Source organism: Coloeus monedula, assembly GCF_965178545.1.
Source record: "Coloeus monedula genome assembly, chromosome: 4".
NCBI classification, from domain to species: domain Eukaryota; kingdom Metazoa; phylum Chordata; class Aves; order Passeriformes; family Corvidae; genus Coloeus; species Coloeus monedula.
The window spans coordinates 67,206,663-67,228,943 of record NC_138784.1 but is presented as its reverse complement, the minus strand read 5'-3'; the positions used below and the strand labels follow the sequence as shown (position 1 = coordinate 67,228,943).

General features: G+C 38.3%; 1 protein-coding gene across 1 annotated transcript in view; it reads left to right on the top strand.

Moving 5' to 3' along the window:
- Window positions 1-22,281, top strand: part of PCLO (piccolo presynaptic cytomatrix protein) — a gene marked incomplete at both ends in the record, with an annotated part of 318,636 nt that overhangs the window by 147,215 nt on the left and 149,140 nt on the right. The window contains 2 exons of the mRNA XM_082280339.1: window positions 1,910-6,977; window positions 7,352-9,363. Of these exons, the coding sequence (XP_082136465.1) occupies window positions 1,910-6,977; window positions 7,352-9,363 (7,080 nt within the window). The remainder of the gene's footprint in view (window positions 1-1,909; window positions 6,978-7,351; window positions 9,364-22,281) is intronic.

Genomic DNA, 22,281 nt, shown 5'->3' with positions numbered 1-22,281 from the left:
ATGACTTCCCAAAGTTTTTTTTGAATACTGCAGGTTTCTCCATGTTTAAATATTAATCACAGCCTTATCATTCAAGAAGTCCTTAGAAATGTTTGTTTTCACACTGGATTTTTATTTGCAATGGATTTTTCTGTGATATCAGATAGTTGGATTTGCAACATTGGTTATAATGTCGGTAAAAATAAATGTAGTTTATATTCAATGTATTATCTGTTTTTGCAAAGCATAAAATAGATCACTCCTGTGAATGATGATTAATTAATAAAATATTAGTATATTACTGCAATAATATTTTAATATTAATATAAATATTAGTGTTTTAATGTAAGATTATATTCAGAGTATATAAGATATGTCTAAAAGCAACAACACATACCTTAAATGTAAATTAAATCTAAACCTGTCTAGTTTTAAAAGATAATATAACTGACTATAAAAAATATTTGGATTTTGATATTTTGACTCTAAATGTAACATTAGTGTGAATAAACTTTGAAAATACTTGTAGTCGATAGCAACTTAACATGAGTGTAAATGTGATTTAAAATTATAATTAACAGTCATGATAATTTTCCTAGTATATTTATTCTACAGTACTTTTAACTATTTTTCAAATAATCTTATTGCCAATGAAGTTGATAAATTAAACCTTTAAATAAATGATTTGCTGTACTTCAGAAATCACGGACTTAGGTTAGCAAAGCTGGTAAATACTCCCTACTTCTATTATTGAGAGCCCTAACAGAAATAAAGATCACATAATGAGACTTTGGGATGCTTGTTCTCAAATTGGCAGTGGATGTGGGGACACTTCCTAAAATTGTCAGCTCAGAGTAGAGCTAAGGTGACCTGAATTTTGGAGAATGAACTGTTTTTTAACTGAATGATGAGTTACTTCACTAAGTACAGAGCATTTCACAGCTGTGAGAAGCAGGAGGGAAACTGGTGTGGGAACACTTGCTGTAGGATATTTTTGGCATTTTTGTTATTTATAGAAGGAGATAGAGATGCTTGTCAGTCAGAATGGTGTAGAAGCATCTGGAAGCTAGGATGACTAAGGATGTTTAATTAGGGATGAGAAGGAAAACATTGGTTCTGATGCTCAGTCAGGAATGCCTGCCTTGTTTGCTTCCTTTAATCATGGCTGACCATCATGCTTTCCTCCCTGCAATCACACTTCCCTACCAGCAGCTTACTCTGCATTACCAATTTACCAAGAAACTTCTTTTTTGTGAGATACTCAGAAAATATTTGTGCAGTGCCCAGCTGTAGGGGACGTACCAATATGTGGGGACGTTCCACACGTCATTAAATCGTGCTTCAATACTAAGTGTATTCTGTGGCATGTTGCAATGTGTAATACTTCAGTTATCAAAATTAAACCATGAGTCCAATATTTGAGAAGATTGACATATTTCTAGACAATTATAAAAGGTAGAATGGGTAAAGAGAGGAGCAGACTCCAGAAATTCTGCAGCTATTTGTCAAGCTGTATTACTTTGTATCTAGAACCACAAAAACAGCTTTGAAACATAGTAAATAAAATCTTCATATAAATAAAACCCCCGGGAAATTTGTCCCATTGTGTGAACAAATGGCAGATTATGATTACTAAGTGTTCTTAAAACAATTAAATTTTATATTGAAAAATAAAAGATCATCTTGAAACTAGTAAAGTCAGTTGCCAGTGTGGACAGCCAAGCAATGCTTAGATTCAATGCAAAAAATCAAAATTTGAGGAACTTTTTTGTATTATTTTAATAGCTTTGAATAGCAAAATTATTGTTCAGTCTTCATCTGAGACATGAACTCATCCTTTAGGAAAAAGAATCACATGTTTTAATTGCCAGGAGACATTAAGAATTTATATATAAATATATATACACGCGTTATGTATTTATTTTTTTAGGAAAAGGAGGATGACAAATCAGACACATCAAGCTCTCAGCAACAGAAAAGTCCACAAGGTCTGAGTGACACCGGGTATTCTTCTGATGGGATATCAAGTTCACTTGGTGAAATTCCAAGTCATATCCCCACTGATGAAAAAGATTTACTCAAAGAATCTAATAAAAAAGACACTATTTCACAAGAAAGTCCACCAAGCCCCTCAGATCTAGCTAAATTGGAAAGTACTGTGCTCTCAATTTTAGAAGCTCAGGCAAGTACTCTTTCTGATGAAAAATCTGCAAAAAGCAAAGAGCTTTCTGAACCATATGGTGAACAGACAAAGGATCAACTTAAAACAAAGCCTTTGCCCGTCACTCCAGAATCTTACAGTTCAGATGAGGAAGACTTAAAGGCTATCAAAGAAGGTGAAGGAACCATTGTAGAAGAGGGCAAAGGAACTGCTTCCTCACAGGCAGATTACAAGGAAGACCATGAAGGAGAGGACATACCAGCAAGAAGACAGCAACGTTATGATTCTGTGGAAGACAGCAGTGAGAGTGAAAACTCACCTGTCCCAAGGAGAAAAAGAAGAACTAGTGTTGGTTCTTCAAGCAGTGATGAGTACAAACGAGATGACAGTCAGGGATCAGGTGATGAGGAAGACTTCATTAGAAAACAGATTATAGAGATGAGTGCTGATGAAGATGCTTCAGGTTCTGAAGATGATGAATTCATTAGAAATCAACTCAAAGAGATCAGTGCAGCTGAAAGCCAAAAGAAAGAAGAAGTGAAAAGCAAAGCCAAAGGAACAGCTGGAAAACACAGAAGAATGGCACGGAAAAGTAGTGCAGGCTATGATGAGGATGCAGGAAGAAGACATTCATGGCACGATGATGATGATGAGACTTTTGATGAAAGCCCAGAGCCAAAATACAGGGAAAGTAAAAGTCAAGACGGTGAAGAACTTGCAATATCTGGAGGAGGAGGCCTTCGACGTTTCAAAACAATAGAATTAAATAGTACAATAACAACCAAATATTCTGAAGTATCTGAACAACAGAAAGGTATTTTATATTTTGATGAAGAGCCTGAGCTAGAGATGGAGAGTCTTACAGATTCACCAGAAGATAGATCTAGAGGAGAAGGATCTTCTAGTTTACATGCTTCTAGTTTCACACCAGGTACATCTCCTACTTCAGTGTCATCACTTGACGAAGACAGTGACAGCAGTCCTAGTCACAAAAAACTGGGAGGGGAGAGCAAACAACAGCGCAAAGCCAGGCATCGGACACATGGTCCTCTTCTTCCCACTATTGAAGATTCTTCAGAAGAAGAAGAACTACGGGAAGAGGAAGAGCTGCTAAAGGAACAAGAGAAACAACGTGAATTAGAACAGCAACAAAGAAAAAGTTCTAGCAAAAAATCTAAAAAGGATAAGGATGAACTAAGAGCCCAGAGAAGAAGGGAACGTCCAAAGACTCCACCAAGTAATCTTTCTCCCATTGAAGATGCATCTCCAACAGAAGAATTACGACAGGCTGCAGAAATGGAAGAGCTGCACAGATCTTCTTGTTCTGAATATTCACCCAGCATTGAGTCAGAACCTGAAGGTTTTGAAATCAGCCCAGAAAAAATAATAGAAGTGCAGAAAGTTTACAAATTGCCTACTGCTGTCTCTCTATACTCACCAACAGATGAACAACCAACTGGACTCCCAAAAGAAGAGAGTGGTCAAAAGACATTGAAAAGTGCCGAAGAGGTATATGAAGAGATGATGCATAAGTCCAAATCATTTCAAATTTCAAATGAAAATAATGAAGTATTTGAAAAAGAATCATTATATGGTGGAATGCTAATAGAGGATTATATTTATGAATCTTTAGTGGAGGATACTTACAATGGAACTATTGATACTAGTCTTGTCATGAGACAAGATGAGAGCAGTGAATATATACAACAGAGAGGAAAAGAGAAAAAAACAAGAGCTTCAGAACAGGTCTATGATGAACCACAGAAAATTAGTGATCTAGAGAAAGACTACTATAGTGTTGAGACTTTACATACTATTGTGCCTCAGGAAGATATTGTTTCTAGTTCTTACATTATCCCAGAAAGTCATGAAATAGTTGTATTAGACAGCACAGTAACTTCCACCATTGAGGAAAAGCATTTGTTAGATGCAGAAGCTGCTTATGAAGAGCTTATGAAAAGACAGAAAATGCAGCTAACCCCAGGGTCTAGTCCAACACAGCCAACTTCTGATTTCATTCCCACATCTGATACAAAGGTATCTGGTGGTGGAGAAATAGTCGATAGTACATCTTTAACATCAAGCACTACTTCAGCAATCTCAGATGTGTCACCTGTCAGTAGCACAGCACTGTCCATTCCAGATGTTAAAATAACACAGCATTTTACAGCAGAGGAAATTGAAGATGAATACTTAACAGATTATGCCAGAGAAATTCAAGAAATAATATCTCATGAAACATCAATATTGACATACTCTGAGACATCGGAAGGTGCTGCATCAGTTTTAGCTTCTGATACAGCTTCCTTAACATCATCTACATCTTCAGTTTGTACCACGGATAGTTCCTCACCTATAGATAGCACAACCACAGGTATTGTAGGTCCAGCAGAGGGTGTAAGTAAACCAGCTGATTCTGAAGGTGTCAGGGTAGTAACACAGGTTCCCTTAACATCTGCAAAAGAGTACTCTGAAATGAGCATGCCTTATGAATCTATTGCTGGAGCCACTAAAAAACCATCTATAGAATCAGATGTGGAGAGTGTGGAGCAAACTGCAGTTTGTTTGCCTGAAACTGTACCTTTAGTAGTGGCAACTACGGTTACAAAACCCAAGGAATATGCAGCTGATACCATTACCTTTGATACCTCCAAAGCAGAGAAGGAAACAGCTAGAAAAATTAAAAGTACAGTAGAGGCTGGCAGTGTCAAAATTCATCCTGAAGAGCCACACAAAGAATTGGGTATTGATATTGCAAGGATTGATTTGATTAATGCTGCATCTGAGCAACCACCTATATGTATAGCACCAGTACCAGTTACAGAGCCTGCATCAGAAACATCTTCTGTACTCACTCACAGTGTTGTAAGTAAGACCAGCATGGTCTCTGTGCCTTCCTCAGCTCCTGCTGTTTCAGCCAAAGTATTCTCTCTTTTTAGAAGCTCTTCTTTGGATTCTCCTGCACATCCTTCTCCACCCCCACCTCCTCCTCCTCCTCCTCCACCTCCTCCACCACCATTACCACCTCCACCTATTTTACCCAAGCCAGCCATTTATCCCAAAAAGAAGTCACAGATTAAGACTCCAGCTGCAACAGCTCCCACAGTGATACCTCCAGTCACAACTGTTCCAACACTTGAGTCCACAGCTGTATTAAAGAATCATGGGGTACCTATCACAAAAACATACACCCCAATACCACCTCCTGTACCACCCAAACCATCCTCCATTCCAGCAGGGCTTGTTTTCAGTCACAGGCCCCCTGAAGTAACTAAACCTCCAATTGCTCCTAAACCAGCAGTTCCTCCGCTCCCAATAGCTGTCCATAAGCCAGCAGAAACACAACCCAAACCAGTAAGTTTGTCATTGACTTCAAGTATGACTCTGAATTTGGTCTCCACAGCTGAATACAAAATACCGTCTCCCACTTCCCCTTTGTCTCCACACTCTAACAAATCTTCACCAAGGTTGGCAAAACCCTCAAAGGAAACCTATGTTGTCATCACATTGCCCTCTGAGCCTGGAACTCCCACAGAAGCTATAACTAGTCAGGCTGTTACCAGCTGGCCTTTAGAAGCACCTTCTAAAGAACAGATTCCACAACCTATGCAACCAGTTTTTACTACATCCATGAAAACTATGGATATTCAAAGTATGGCAGGTCAGAGTATGTATATTTCAAGTGCACTGCAAGCTATTCCTGTGACAACACAATCAACTTTTGAAAAAATACCTATTTCAAAATCAGAAGTAGTAACAACAGACCTAACCAAGACCACAGTGTCTGTGGTTAAGGGTCCAGTGCCTGGTTGTGGTTTAGGTAGTGTTGCTATTACTATACCTCCAGAGCCACTCCATATTGTAGATCAACCCAGATACAGAGAGAATGGAAGATTCCATCCTTTGGGCGATGTCATAGATCTTCGCACTTTAACTAAGATGGACATTGAAATGAGAGACAGCTGCATGGATCTCTCTGCTGTTTCCATGGATGTAAGAAGGCAAATGCCAGCAATTGACACAGGTGGACGGCCAGTAAGTACTGTCCAGCCATCCATAATAAATCTTAGCACTGCATGTGTTGCCGATACTTCTCTACCTGTAGTCACTGAGACAGTAACTGTCATGACCTGCACTGCCACTGTGAGCTACGCCACCAGCACAGACAGCCTTGTTGATCTGGGACATGCAATGACAACGCCGCTTCAGCTAACAACATCAAAACATTTTGAGCCTGCATACAGAGTAACAGGCAGCCAGGCCTTCTCTGTGGGTAGAGATGAAGTGCCAATAAATTTATCCCTAGGTACTTCAACACAGGCAGTGACATGGGCTACTACAAAGCCTGTTACTGTACCACCTGTTGGTGTTACAAATGGTTGGACTGATCTCTCCACTTCTCAGGAGCCAGCAGAGAGTGGAGCAGTTGACCTTAGCACTACAAAATCCCACAGAACAGTAGTAACAATGGATGAAACTACTTCAGGTATCATAACAACAGTAATAGAAGATGATGAAAAGCCTGTAGATCTGACTGCAGGGAGAAGAGCTGTCTGCTGTGATATGGTTTATAAATTGCCATTTGGTAGGAGCTGTACAGCACAGCAGCCGTCTACTACACTTCCTGAAGATCGCTTTGGCTACAGAGATGACCATTATCAGTATGATCGTTCAGGGTCATATGGCTACCGAGGAATGGGAGGTATGAAACCATCTATGTCTGACACAAATTTATCAGAAGCTGGACTATTTGCATACAAAAGCAAGAATAGCTTTGATTATCGATTTGGGGCAACTGATACAGCAGTAGATCTTACTTCTGGAAGAGTAACTACAGGTCAGTATGACACAGCAGCAGATCTTTCTTTGAAATATAATTTTGATGTTCCTCACCTCATTTCAGGATAATTTTTTTAATTATTTTTCCCCTCCTTCTGTTGTTCTGCTTTCTTTTGGACAGTGTGACAAATTATTTCGGATTACACATGTTTCTCATTTCTTCATTTTACATATGTGTTTGCACAGAGGTGCCTGCATGTGCCTGCATGTTCAGAAATGCTGTTTCTTTCACATCCAGAGTAGATCACTAACCTGAAGATTTGCATGCAGTTTCCCCTTCCCATTTACTTCATCAAGATGGGATGACTTTCAGAATCCGCAAAGCAACATTCTTTTGTGGGACTGGACTGTAACTTTGCCCTGTAATTTCAGGTGAGGTTATGGATTACTCAAGCAAGACTACGGGTCCATATGCAGAGACTCGGCAGATTTCTGGCCTCGGGCTCAGTACACCGCAGTATTCCCAAGCAAGAATGGTGTCATCTGTGGGTTCGCAGTTTGGCGTTGGAAGTGTTTTAAGATCATCCAATGGTGTTGTTTATTCTTCAGTAGCAACTCCAATCCCATCCACATTTGCCATCACCACACAACCTGGTTCTATTTTCAGTACAAGTGTCAGAGATTTACCTACTCTCCAAACGATTGACTCAGTGCCCTCTTTATCAACTTTGCAACAGACTCAACCACTCCCAAGATCATACAGTTTCTTGACAACTGTGGCAGCTGAAAAAGATAATGCAATTACTGCCATTAGTATGGAGACAGGGTTGCCACCTCATACTATAGAAACTATTACCACTGAGCCAGCCAGCTTGATACCTGCTTTAACTACAGCATCCGAAGTTTATACAGATGTAATTGATGATGAGGTTGCCCTTCTCATTGCCCCTGAAGAAGGCAAACAGCAGCAGCTTGATTTGGAGCGGGAACTTCTTGAGCTTGAGAAAATTAAGCAGCAGCGCTTTGCGGAAGAGCTGGAATGGGAACGTCAGGAAATTCAAAGATTTAGGGAACAAGAAAAGTTTATGGTGCAAAAAAAGCTTGAGGAGTTGCAATCCATGAAACATCATCTCTTATTTCAGCAGGAGGAGGAACGACAAGCTCAGTTTATGATGAGACAAGAGACATTAGCCCAGCAGCAGTTGCAGCTTGAACAGTTCCAACAGCTTCAACAACAGCTCCACCAACAGTTAGAGGAGCAAAAACTTCGTCAAATATATCAGTATGGTTATGACCCTTCAGGAACTGGCTCGCCACAAACCACCACAGATCAAACACTCTTGGAAGGACAGTATGCAACCACAGAAAATGGCCAATTTTGGCCTACTGATGACACAACCACTACAGCTTCAGGAGTGCTGGGTATTGAAATTCCACAAAGCCAGGCGTGGTATACAGTTCAGTCTGATGGCATTACCCAATACATACCCAGGTCTGGTATCCTAAGCTCGGTTTCAGAAATGTCTCTTAAGGATATTGATGTTAGAGAGGAGAAGCAATTGAAAAAGAGAAGTTCTATGCCAAAATTACGTGGTCCTTATGAGGAGTTTGAGGAGACCCTGGAAGAAGAGCCCCGGTGCTTCAAAAAAATAGTGGACAGTGGAGTGCAAACTGATGATGAAGATGGAGCAGAAAGAGGTTACACAAACAGGAGACGGAGAACTAAGAAGAGTGTTGATACAAGTGTTCAGACAGATGATGAAGATCAAGATGAATGGGATCTTTCCAGCAGATCCAGAAGGAAGCCCCGTGTAGGGAAATACACTGAGAGCACCACTGAGGCAGACAAAGCTAAACCATTCTCCAAGGTATCTAGTATTGCAGTTCAGACAGTGGCAGAGATTTCGGTGCAAACAGAACCTGTAGGAACAATAAGAACACCTTCAATCAGGGCCCGATGGGATGCTAAGGTTGAAATCATAAAGCACATTTCAGCTCCAGAAAAGACATATAAAGGAGAAAGTCTGGGATGTCAAACAGAGACAGAGTCAGACACTCAAAGTCCCCAGTATCTGTCAGCTTCATCTCCTCAGAAAGATAAAAAACGTCCAACACCATTAGAGATAGGATACTCATCCCACCTTCGTCCAGACTCCACATTACAGGTAGTCCCTTCCCCTCCCAAATCTCCCAAAGTTCTCTATTCACCCATTTCACCCATTTCACCAAGCAAAGTGATAGAGTCAGCATTTGTACCTTATGAAAAACCCATGACTGATGACATCAGCCCTCAGAAGATGCTACATGCTGACATGGCCAAGGTTCCTCCATCAAGCCCAAAGGCAGCAAAGATGATGCAACGCTCTATGTCTGATCCTAAGCCCCTGAGTCCCACAGCAGAAGACAGTTCCAGAGCTCAGTTTCAGTACACTGAGGGTTTTATGGTAAGAAGTATTTGCTTGCTTTTTTTTTTTTTTTTTTTTTAATATGCAATTCTACAGCTCTTAGTACAGCATGAGGACAGACACACTCATTTCCAGTACCTTGTGTATGTAGTCTTTTTGCACACCTTACTGACAAGTCCAGAGGAATATCTGCTGTCTAAAGCAGTGGTTATCTCCTTCACTGCTTTGCCTGGAAACAGACAAGTCCGTATTACAGTCTTACTAATATTTGGGAAATAACAGAACAAGTCCATTTTCCGAATTTGGATGGCACTTTGTGTTTTATATGGCTATTCATTGGTAGTGTAGGTGTTACTGACAATTCTTCAGAAAACTGAAAGCATTTCCTTTCTAATCATACAACACCCAGCTCTTGTGGCACAGTCTGTAGTGCATTTACCTTGAAATGACTGCATGTGCCTTCTGAGAGACAGATAACACCAGATTTAAAATTGCCTTAGTTAGCTGTCCTTTTTGACCCTCATGAGGTTTCTTGGCCATGTGTGATTCTGTGGATAATCTCATGTCCCAGTGTGTACATCTTTTATCTTTCCCACACCAAAAGGTCTCATATCACAAATCCATTTTTAATTTGTTTGTTTTGGATAAGGAAGATTATCAGGAAGTTATACAAATTTTGAGGGCTGTTTATAATAGGGGTGAGAGGAGGCTGACATTAGGATCAAAATTTTCATTTCTGCAGTATTTCTTTTCCTTGAGAAATAAGATTTCATATTTGGGAATCAAAAAAAAGTACCTTTATAATATGATATGTTCTTGGCTGTCCTTTTATCTGAGACCATTACCTTCTGTCAGTTGATGTGTCAGTATCTTGTCAGAATTCTGGAAGAGTTGCCATTCAATTTTTTCAGCAATATTTGTCTTTTATGTTCAGTTATCTTTGAATATGAGTGATTTTATGAGTGAATATGAGTGAGGATAAAGAGGGTTTGTTCTCTCTGTTTGATAATTTTTGGTGGCCTTCAAATGCAGAATTATCTGGTTGTACCCTCCAAGGCTCCCACTGTAAATAGTTCCTGCAGCTTCACATAATTGTGCAGCATTAAATTCTTTCCATGCTGTTATTGCTTGGAAAACAGTACTTGGAAGTTTGAAGGGAAAGCTGTAGTTATGGCATTGGCACTGCATATAAATATCATTCACTAATGCAGGATAAGCACAGTGGGGGAAACTAGCACAAGCACTAAAGTTTCATGTAAAGGATTTGGAACCACATCTTCAAGAACGTTGCTCTTGGATTGTAAGAAACAGTTTTACTATACTTGTAAAAGTATAGTAAAACTATTTCTAAGAACAAATGATTCAGTTCACTTATTTTACAGATACATATATATATATATGATATAAATTGTATCCTATGATGGATGATAAATTCTATAAAGAGCTCATTGTTTAAAGGCCTTTACAGTAGAGTTTGAACACATACATTATTCTTTAATGAGACATGAGAACAAAGAGCTTGTACACCATTGTTTGGTTTTTTTACCAACATTTTCTTTATGGTTTTGCCTTGAACCCAAACGGCAGTGAGCTATGTGGTTTTCACTAGTGTGCAGCCATCAGGCAGCAAATAGCCCATGTCTCAAAGTAGTTACAGTCTAAATAAATGAGGGGGACATTTTTGTGGAAGGTAGGGTGCAAGTAGACAGATGCAAGGAGGTTAAAAGTCTTCCATGAATACAAAGTTGACTGCACTAACTTGGCCATGCAGCAGAAAGTGAGGAAGCTGCTCTGTAAACTTCCCCTAACCATCATGGCTGACTTCAGCTTTGATGCTATGTTAAACATTAAGCTTTTTATACTCTCTGATAGAGTTTTGATAATTATATGTCTGAGGTTAAGTTAGTTTATGCTGAGATCAGGTACTTGAAGTTTAAAGGAAGAAAGTCATATGGCCATTAAAAGAAAAAATATTTATGGTGATCCTTGCAGAATGTAATTGATTGACCTCATCAGCATCTGGAAAAGGGGCATAAATTGCTTTTGCAGTTTCTATATCAGTTTCAGTTCTCAATTGCTCAGTCCGGTTATGTTATGAAGGAGAGTTCTACAGCACAAGATCTAAATTATCTGGGTTCCACAAGACTTGCAGTGTTCCTTCCAGGATGTCCATTTTTTTGTACCATGGGTTTAGAGCTGTATCATTTTGAAGCACAGGAAAGACTGGACAGTGATTTCTTTCGTACATTTTATCACATTCAAAAGTTCTCTGAAAGCATACACACAGTGTCATTGTTGGCAAAGTGTAAACCTTTTTGACATTTTTTCAACTGTACACCTTTGTTGTTAGACCCACATGGTGTTATTATACTTAAGTTTAAATACAGGATCACATTTGGATTATCCTAAATGTGAAAGTAAGATGCTACCTTAACTTGGAAATATTTTTGGCACTGGACTGTTTTTTATTCATTCTGTATATGTACAGTGCCCACAACTGCTTTATTAATTCTCTCTGTACACTTTTGTGCCTCCTGACTGGAGAATTCCTAATTTCCTAGTTATAAAAATTGAAAGGTAGAAGGGGCCTGTTAAGCCATTCAAAAGAGTGAAGTTCAGTACAGAAAAAATTGCAAAACAGCTCACTTTGGAGAAGAGAATTTACTAGAGCTGAACATAAAAGAATAAAATGGAAATGAAAGATTGATCTTTCACTACCTTAAGGAAATGGAATGTGTATATGAATACTTTTTGCATGGATGAATATCCCATCACTTTTTAAATAGTTCATGAATCAGGATTATGTCTTTGTCTGCATTCATAAACACTGCAGGTGAAAAGGGTGTTCATGTGTTCATGTATATGATTCACAGGCTTTTTTTTCATGACAATTGAGCAAAAAAAGTTGATCCTTAGGCAGTTGGTGGGACTAAAAGAGTAAGAATAAAATTGATCTCTTTCTAAGATTTTCAGTTAAATGATATGTTGTCGTTTAGACAGTATCCTTTCATTATTCATGCATTTCTTCCAATGGAAAATGGGCTTTTTACAACATTTCAGGGAAAGATATTATGGACACTATGACTAAGATGATTAAATTATCTCTCTATGTCTTTGAACTGTTGCTTTAAATACAATTTTCTTCTTTAATGCAGCTTGTAAAGGAAATTAGTGTAATGTTTTATCTAATCTAGTGTAAGTGAAAGGCTGAAAAGTAACCTGGTAGCTAATCACATAATAAAAAATCCAGATAACATTGCTTTCAGTGATGACACATTTAATTTTCAGACAACAAGCTACGTGGTTACATTACATTTTCACTTTCTTGTCTGTCATAGTCATTGTCTCTATGTGAACACTGGAATGAACATAAATGGTGGCTTCCTGTTCCAAACAAAAATTATTACTGGCCACTATGTCCGCTTTTGTAGTTCTTATGTGCTGTCCATTTCTGTGATACATATTAGTAATCAAGTGTAGCTGAGCCAAGAAAAAATTAGGAATTGTAGCCTGTCAGAACCAAAAAAAGTTGTGAAAGCCACCCATTGGAATTGACATTTTGCAAAGATATCCAGTTTTTCTGTTTTGTGAGCTTTGTGCCTCTTGAGCTCCCTGTGGCAGTGAGCTCCCCAGCTCTGATACTATTAGACTGTCCAGAAGTCCCACATGGTAGGGTTCAATGGAGTGAACAGCCCTAGGAATGGTCTCCATGAGAGCACCAGGAACTGTCAGTAAAGTCTGGAAGTGAAGATTGAAGTTCATCCATTCAGCAGCAACAAAAAAATTGTGAGCACCTGTCTAATGTAATAAAGAAATGGCTTTACACCAGTGTGCCACAGAATCAAGTCACATGCCAGTCACAGTCATCTTTGGCACTTGTACAGATTGCATATATGTAATCAAAGATTTTTTCACCTTTGGATGCAAAATGCCTGTTCAGCTAAACTGAGGCAAGTTGCAGAAGATTTTGCACATGACCTGTCGCACGCATAAAACATCTACAGCTAAGCAGTGCATAGACTCAGCATAAGTGTTTGTATTCGTGAAACTAATGCAAAGACACATCTGTCAACAGCCTGTCAGCTTTAGGGTAGAAACTGTACATTTAAGCTTTAACACTTAGAGTAAATCCTATCAATATGTTTATTAAGAGAGACTTTTCTTGACATTTTTATCTGATGTGATTTACCATGCTTGTAAGGCAAAAATAAATCAAATCTTCATAATATGGTTAAAAAAAAAAAAGTAATTATTTCAAGCAAAATCCCCCTGAAACGTGTCTTTATTTAGGTAAGAAATGCAAGATTTCTTCTATTTCTATATTAAGAGCAGAAGTATACTGATTTTAAGAGTGGAATTTCTTGGCTTTGTTAACACATTGATGTGTATCTTCTGTGATATTCTGAAATTTTCAACTTTAAAACTGGAATGTTAAGACTTTATGATTTCACAGAATCATAGAATGGTGTGAGTTGGAAGGGACTTTAAAGTTCATCTAGTTTCAACTTCTCCTGCCGCAGGCAGGGACACCTTTCACTTCACCAGGGTGCTCCAATGCCCATCCCACTTGTCCTTAAATGTTTCTAGTGAGATGGGGCATCCACAGCTGACCTTTGCAGACCTGCTCTACATGTGAGCACTGAAAAGGGAAAACAAGGTAGTTGTTCCCAGTAGAATTAAAACCTTGAATCTCTCATATCCATGATGTTTTGTTTGTTTATTCAGGACTAAGCTGATCACCAGACTTGTAGTTCAGGAAGGAATGTTCTCCCTGGAGAATGAATAGAGAGAAAAAGGCAGGGATAATCCAGCTGTTTGAAGGTGGATATTTCTGTTTGCTCACATTCCTCAGGAGCAGGGAGTAGGTTCATTTCTTAATATCATGGCAGAATGTCAGGTAACATAACTCTTCTAGTGTTGGAGCACAAGGCATAGGTGTTTCCCTTGGTTTCTTGTTATCTGAGCGTAATTCCAGGTAAAAGGAGTTGGTACTTTGTTACAGTTTTTATAGTTGCTGTAAAACATTCTGAAGTGATTTTTGGTCTGAGACATAGGTGGTCTTGTGGTTGTGCTGCAAAAGGCTTAATTCAGTGCCTTTAATTTTCCATTTTAGTTCTATGATTCAGCTCAGAAAAAGGGAATAACATTTTGATTTCTGTAAAAACTGTATTTCTGTATAAAGGAAGAATTACCTTTTGCAGAAACAGCTGCTATTTGTGTTTCAATACAGCTGGGTGTTGAGGGAGGAGTCATCTAAATTTAAAGTGCAAAGTTTCTTTAACTTTGCTTTGAAGTGACATCGCTGGACTGTGGTTTAATGAAAGTTCTCCAGACACTGGTGGCAACTGGATCTTCATTTTAAACGTGCATAAACCAGTCCTAAAGAGTGACCTGGGAGAAATCTCATTTGCATAATTCATAACGCTTTCATGCAATTTGTGAACTGCACATGCAGGTCTGTCTGACAGGGTGTTAATACACTTAGCAACAGGCTAAGTCACCAGGCCTGAATAATGTTGGTTCATTGCTTATGAACAGGAAGTCTTATCTTGAGACTGAATTCAGGCCAGAAATCCAGAGAAGGTGTAGTAGTTCCCCTGAATTTCCTTTTGTGCTTGAATTTTGTCACGTGCTTTTTTAGTGTGCTTCAAACAAATTCTCTGGGAACTGAGTTAAAAAGACAATCTTGCTCACATCTGGAAACAGTTCTCAACAATCCTATCCCTGTATAAATATTAAAATAGTACTTATTTATCTTTTCCTTTAACCATGTGGCTGTACCTAGATTTAAGATTATTTCTTCCACTAGAGGTCTGAATTTTTTACAATTTAGAGTCCTATTAACACTTCAAGCTACTGCTGCCGGTGAAGTATTTGAAATCCTTTGGAGTAACATTTATGTGACTCAAATGAGGCATCTTTTTCCGTCTGTCAGGTCTTCCAAAGAGACAGGATATCCCACATCTGGGCAACATGTCATATAAACATTACTTTCTAAAGCACATTTAACTATGTCAGTCTTTTCTGACTGATACTTTTGTGTTAGTTGGTTTCACACCTTCTCTATTCAACTAAGGGACATTCATGCATAATAGGAAATTATTGTTGTGTTCACTCTTTTTCCTTAACAATGTTTTATAAAGTTTGAGATTTATGGCAAAGTTGACAAAGAGCCTTGGTTTTATGTCACTTGGGCCTTTTCCTACCTGCTGTCGGCTTATCCATCCTCCTCTTAAGCCAGCTCTTACACAGACATTAAGAAAACCGTCCCTGGCTGCGAATCCAATCCCTCAGTCTTTTATCTTCCATAAAGACAAAGAAAAATGGAGGTACAGTAAGATCTTTATATTCATTTCTGGTTGACTTGGTTTTCATGGTTATCCATTTTAAGAATACTTGGAGTATTTGGTGTGGAAAGAGGTAAATAATCACGTTCCTTGTTTTAAAGTAATAAATACAGTGTATAAATTTATACAGTGGAAACAAGCAGGCACAGAAGAAAGAGGGGCACATAACCATGAGCAAATTTTGGCCTACTTCAGCTTTGTTTTACTTCAGATCTTCACCTCCTCTCAAGCCACAGATTACTGTACTTAGAGTGAATAGGAGGGTAGAAGTTCTACCAGTGTAATTGACTGAAATCAAAGGAGGATTTTCTTTCACATTTTCTGATGATAATTCTGGCTTCCTGCATTTTATTCTGTCTACAGTTTTATGAGCATCTTTGACTGAAGCTCTGAAAGTTATACTGAGAAAATGAATGTACATTCTCCAAAAGGAGCAGAAGAACAATGTCTATAAAATCTTTGTTAGAAAGAAACTGCTGTCTGTGCTTTTTTAGCAAGTTGTTTGGTTTAGTAAAAGCTGAACAATAGATCAAATTAGCTGATGTAAACTATCTGCAAGTATATTGTGTTGTTGTCCAAAAGGAGCCAGTCATGGTTTGGTCTGGTTTTCCCTACTGGGATTTGAGCCTGTTTGAGATACACTTAGGACAGAGCTTCCTACTGAGTTTTCTTCAGAAGGCGGCTAATTTGTTTATAATAATTATCCCTGATTTATTTCTAGCATATGAGGTACTAAAAATTTCAAAACTCTACATTATTCCCTTGGGAAAAATATGAAAAATATTTGCAGAGCTAGATATACCACATATAATCACCCCAAAAATTAAAAATAATGAAAGGATAACATGAAGATAACCCAGTAATCTTTGAGCTAGATGTATGTGTGTTTGTAATACTCATCACAGCATAATTAGCTTCGTAAATTGTATACCAGAGCTCTGATGGTTTCCTTCTAATCTCTAAAAATACTGGCTAGACCAGATTCTCTTGTGCTGTCAGTGTTTCAAAATGCAGTGTGCTCTAATAGCCTATAACAGGTTGTTTATTTGTTTGCTTGTTTTTAAATTAGTAAGGCTTGCCTATGTTAGAACTTACTTTACTTTGGTTCTGATCATCAAAATCCTTCTAATTAGGCATTGCTTTTCTGAGACAGTGATTTCATATTAAAAATAATTTGTTAAGATAGACATATGATTTTGCATATTATTGCTGCAAGATAAAATTTTATTATGAAATATTAAGAAAAATAGTCCCCTTCTACTTCTTTACATTATTACTCCAACACAACATTATTGCTAAGCTAATTTTTTTCAATGGGGATTTTTAAATGGAAGTTTTCTCTGCATCTGCCAGCTGGAAGTGAATGTCTTAGGTCAAAATGGTCCCTGTTAAATGGGAAAGCTGTTTTAAGTGGACCAAACAAGGGCTTGTCCTAGGTTTACACTTCAATAATTCAATTGCAATTTAAATTATGAAGAAATGCCTCATATAGAATTTTTAGATTGATATAGGAAACACAATTACTTTGGAAAGCAGAGTTGCAGTTCAGAGCAATGTTTCAAAATTTCAATAATGATACAGACACTACAGGTACAGAGGAGAAAAAGCAAACCAAAACCAAACCAGGAATATTGCTGATTAGGCAATAGCAGTAGTGAAAATATTCCAGTGTAGTAGCAAAAGTTCATATCTAATATGACTTAAAAATATCTTGCATGAAAGGTAGTGGTGTTCTTGGGGAATACTGACAACAGGTGCCTGTGTAGGATACGTGTTGCAGTTGTTTACCCTGCTCAGTGGTGGGTGAGACTTCAGCTTTAACACTAAATGCAGTTTAGCTCAGCACCATTGAAGAGTTAGACAATGAGATGTTTCAAAGTTGAGCAAAAGAGAAAGGGTAAAAAATGTAGACAATATTGGTTAGAAGGCCGAAGGATCTGGGTGTGTTGATCTGGAAAGAAGTCCAAAACTGGACAAGAGTCTTTCGCTGTGTTAAACATTATTTTAAAAAGGACAAATATTAACCACTCTTCACATCCAGTGGAGGCACAGGATGGACTGTCTCAATCTGTGGCCTTGGATATTTAGCAGATATGAACTTTGTAACTGCAATAGCACAGATGCCTTAGAATTGATATATTTTAATGAACCTGTGTTACGTCTGAATATGTGGAATAACATAAAGGGATAGATAGGCTGTATGACTGATTTCCTTTCCAAGCCAAGAATATCTTGACACTATGAGTAATAGAAGTATGTTTAAAAATTGAATTCTAAAATTAGACACAACTTTCTTTAGTATTCATGGCTTTTTTTACACAGTATCATGAACATCTTTGGTGTTAATTTGTATTGATACAGCATTTGCCCCAGACCACTCAGATATATATGGCCCTTTCTATAATATGAGTGACTGCAGTGATGCAGTCTTCATTTAAAAGATAGGAAGCTGAGATAGGCATAATCAAATACCCTAAATGTCCCGTCTTGTTCCTTCCATCCGTCAGCTGAAGTGGCATTTAGTCACTATTTTACTCTCCTCTTTCCATTTCTCTTCAGAAGCCTGGAAGTCTCTTGCCTTCCTTGACTGACACAAGAACATAGTCTACCTAGCTGAGGTATGAGGGATTGGAAATAACAGGTTTAACATTAGGTATTGGTGGTGAAAAATCCCAACTTATCTGGTCACTGTATATTCCTGTTATAATCTGCAGGCAGAAGTATTCCAAGGAAACAGTAGTTAATCCACTTATTTTATAGTTTTAGTTTAGAATATGATTACTTTCTCAAATTACTACAGTAAGGTTCTAGATGACTGAAACTGATTTTGGTCCCATGGTCACTCAAAAAGCCTGTCTACTGAGTCTTCTGTGTTCTTATTTCCTATTTTTTTCTCTCAAAACAGTGGATTTTTAAATTATGTACTAGTTTCCTTTTATCAATTCTGCACAGCAAAAGTTAGGATTCAGTTAAAGTTAGGCTTATAAATTGTTTTCTAGGTACCAAAAGAAAAATAATTAAAAAATTATTAATTTAAAACAACTTTCATTTAATTCACTGAAACATCATTATAAAAAAGTCTTTCCACTATTTACTGGTCTCTCCAGCATGCTTTTAAGATGAATGGCTGCTGACAGATGGGCATCATAGTGCAGGCAAACTTCTTATTTATGGGACAAGGTTGGCTCTGCTGACACCAATTCAGACTTTCAGAAGTTATCCTGTCAACAGTTCTCAAATCTCCCTATTTTAGAGGAGGAAGTTTTTCATTTGTGCTTATCCTCCCAGTTCAGTTTCTCCAAATAATTTCCAATTTTGTTACCAAGAAGGAGCCAAACTCTGGTAAAAAAAAGTGATTCACCTAATGCAAAATTCAGCTCAAGGAGTGGAATCCATAATGGCATGGTAAGTGCTAGCAGTCTATGCATTTAGCAGTCCATGCATTTAGAATGAAGATATGAGAGAGGAATTAACAGTGCTGTGCTGCCTAATTCAACTCTTTAAAACTCCAATTACAGGGGTAAGTCTATCACAAGATATGACTTAGACATCTCTGTGAAATTTTGATGCAGACACCGAAATTTCTCCCTTGGTGTGAGACTGCAGAGGAAGCCTGCCTTTTGGCTCTCCTTCAGAACTTCTTGCATTTTGTACATCGTGAGTTCGGGTCTCAGTTCAATTTCTGTTCACATTCTCCATCTGTCCATATCTTCCCTCTAATCTCCTTGCTAAGCCCTGCTTCTGTTTCCCAGCTGGTCTTTCTCTGACACTCTCTCTCATCCAATCTAACTGGTTCCTATCAAAATACAACTTTGATTATCTCACCTTACTCACTTTGCAAGCTGTTTGCTGATGCCAAATCCAGCTGAAGCATCAAGTGTGCTGGTGCTCTTACACTGCCTGGCAAGCCTTTTCCCTGGGGCATTATGGCCAAGCAGGCTAAGTGGGCCAGCCATTGACTGAGAGTGAAGGCAGAGTTTGAAATTTAATAACTGTTATGGAAGAAGGTCTGAAGGAGGATTATATGCTGAGGATTTCTTTAGTGTGTGTGTGGGATGAAAAGTTTAACAGATTTGATTTCTCTAAATCTGGATAACTCCTTGATTTAGTCAGCAGTTGCCAGAGGTGAAAAGATAATCAGGAAGGCTGATGGATGGAGTGAAACAGAATGAGAGTTATTGTTCTGGTTTGGCCAAATTTAGAAATATATCCTCTGAGAGAAGGAACAACCACCCCTCCCCCACCAGGTTCGGGAAAAATAAATTTTCCTCGAAGGAAAGTGAAGAAGATAAAACTATTTATTTAACAAACACACAGGAAAAGGAAAATAATGCTAAATAATAAAACCTCTCGCTGTGGAGAAAACCTGGGAAAGTGTTCGAGTCCTCCCTTTGGTCTCCTTGGAGCTGGGGCTTGGCCCAGGGCCAGGCCTTCTGTGCTCGGTGGAAAGTCCTCCTGATGTGCTCTGATATTGAAGCAGTCCAGTGGAAAAGGGAGAAAATCCGAAATTCCAGGGAAGGAAAAACAAAATTCAACTCTCAGTCTCTCTCAGGAGATAAAAAGAAACTGAACAACTGGCCAAAAGCTGAATGGGAAGCAGCAAGCCAGGTGCTTCCTCACTTCCCTGCCACAGCTGGGAAAAAAGTCTCTATCTCTATGTGACCTTGAACAAGCTGCAAACTGCTTTGAGAAAGTTTTGCTCAGTTTTTCCTTCCCCCTCTCAGGCTCAGTTTAGAGGCATAGAAAGGCACAAGAATTAATTTCTGGGCATAGGGCAGCAATATGGGATACACATCATAAGGTCACCCCAAGACAGTTATCCACCTAAAATTTAAGTTTAGTGTGGTGAAGATTGTTTCAAGACTGAGTGTTTAATTTCAACTGCTGTAGAGCATTATTAAAACACAGTGACATAAGACTCAGGAAGTCATAAGGTAGTTTGGAAGTAATAATTACTTCATTATTTTCTGGAACAAGTTTTCTGTACCCTCCTTCATAGTTGTATTTTTGCAGTATATATATGATGTAAGAGGGCAACAGTGAAATAAAATTAGGGTCCTTGTCTGAGCTGATGTTAGAAGCAATGACTCTTTTTTTCCAAAATTTTACTGTCTGGATTAATCACATCATATTGATGCTCCTTTCATGATTCCTAAGTTATAAACAACAACAGAAATATCATGGTCTTCTAGGAAGAATCAGTGATTAATAATTAATTCTTCTTCTAGGAAAAATGGAATCAGTGAGTTAGTCCTTTGCCCATTTGATAAGGCACACTGTAGTATAAAGAATTTTATTGTAATGCCTTCAGATATTTCTTTAGGCAGTAAAAACAATTCTTGTGACAGTGGTAATATTGGCTGCTCTGAGTCCTTATGTTCTTACAGCCTGTTTGAGCATTTCTTGTCTGAGGAATGATAACCTAGGTAGAAGAACAGACTTTCATCTCTTTTCTTCCTGTTTCTTCATCATTTTGCCCAAAAACTCACCAAGAAAAACAAGAAGTTTTGACAATGTTAGAGAAGTAGCATTTTTACCATAGGTATACACGCACCCACACACACGCATACTACATACGTATATTTAAAAAGGCAAATGGCTCTGGAGGGTATTTTGCACACATGACTAATAGTATTTTTTTACCTCAGAGACTCTGCAGTTATGGAACATCAAAGCTTTTATTTAATTAAAATAAATACTGAGGTCCCTACTCTTTTACTCCTTACACAGCATCTTGGCACTATATCCATCATGATGCTGGTGCCTGTATAATATTTTGAAAACAATTGCCTATCTAAACTCCTCAGTCATCACAGATCACCAAAAAATCAGGTTGGACAGGTACTGTGGAGGTCATGCAGTTCCACTTTAACCTCAAAGCTAGGCTAATTTCTAAGTTAGATCCGATGTCTAGAGAACTTGCCAAGTTGAATTTTGAAAATCTCCAGGGATAGAGATTTTACTGTCCCTCTGTGCATTCTTTTCTGAGAATTCACTGCTCTCATGTCAAAGAGTGCTCCACTTCCCTTGTGCAACTTGTGACTTTTGTCCTTCTTCGTTAGAAGAGTCTGACTGTCTTTTCAGTACTGCTTCATTTGAGAGTTGAAAACAGCAATTAGGTGTTTTTTCCAAGCTCGGTTCCCTTAACCTCTCTTCTTTGAACAGACACTCTCCCTCAAGCCTGACCATCTTACTGGGCCTACACTGGGATCTCTGAATGACGTTTTTAATGCTTTGCATGGATATAAAACAGGGTGGGAAGAGTTGGGAGACTCTCCCATCTGATTCCTTCTCTTCCAGTTAGCATTGTTGTTCTCATTAGCTCGAGAGCAGACACACTCAAACTGCTCTGCTGCTTTACTTCAGAAGCAAATTACATTTCCTCAAGCACTTCCTATGCAGCTTTATAAGGAAATACACAGTACAGTTCAGGAAACACTAGTCTATGCCCGCCATTAAGCTCTCAAACCCCATAATTAGGTTAGAGAATTTGAGAAATTGGTGGGTTTGATGTTTTGGGTTGTTGGGTTTTTTTTCCAATAGAATCTCCTCCATTTTTTCTAGATTTTTTTTTTATACACTTAAGTTTTAAGAAATCTTCATTTCCTAA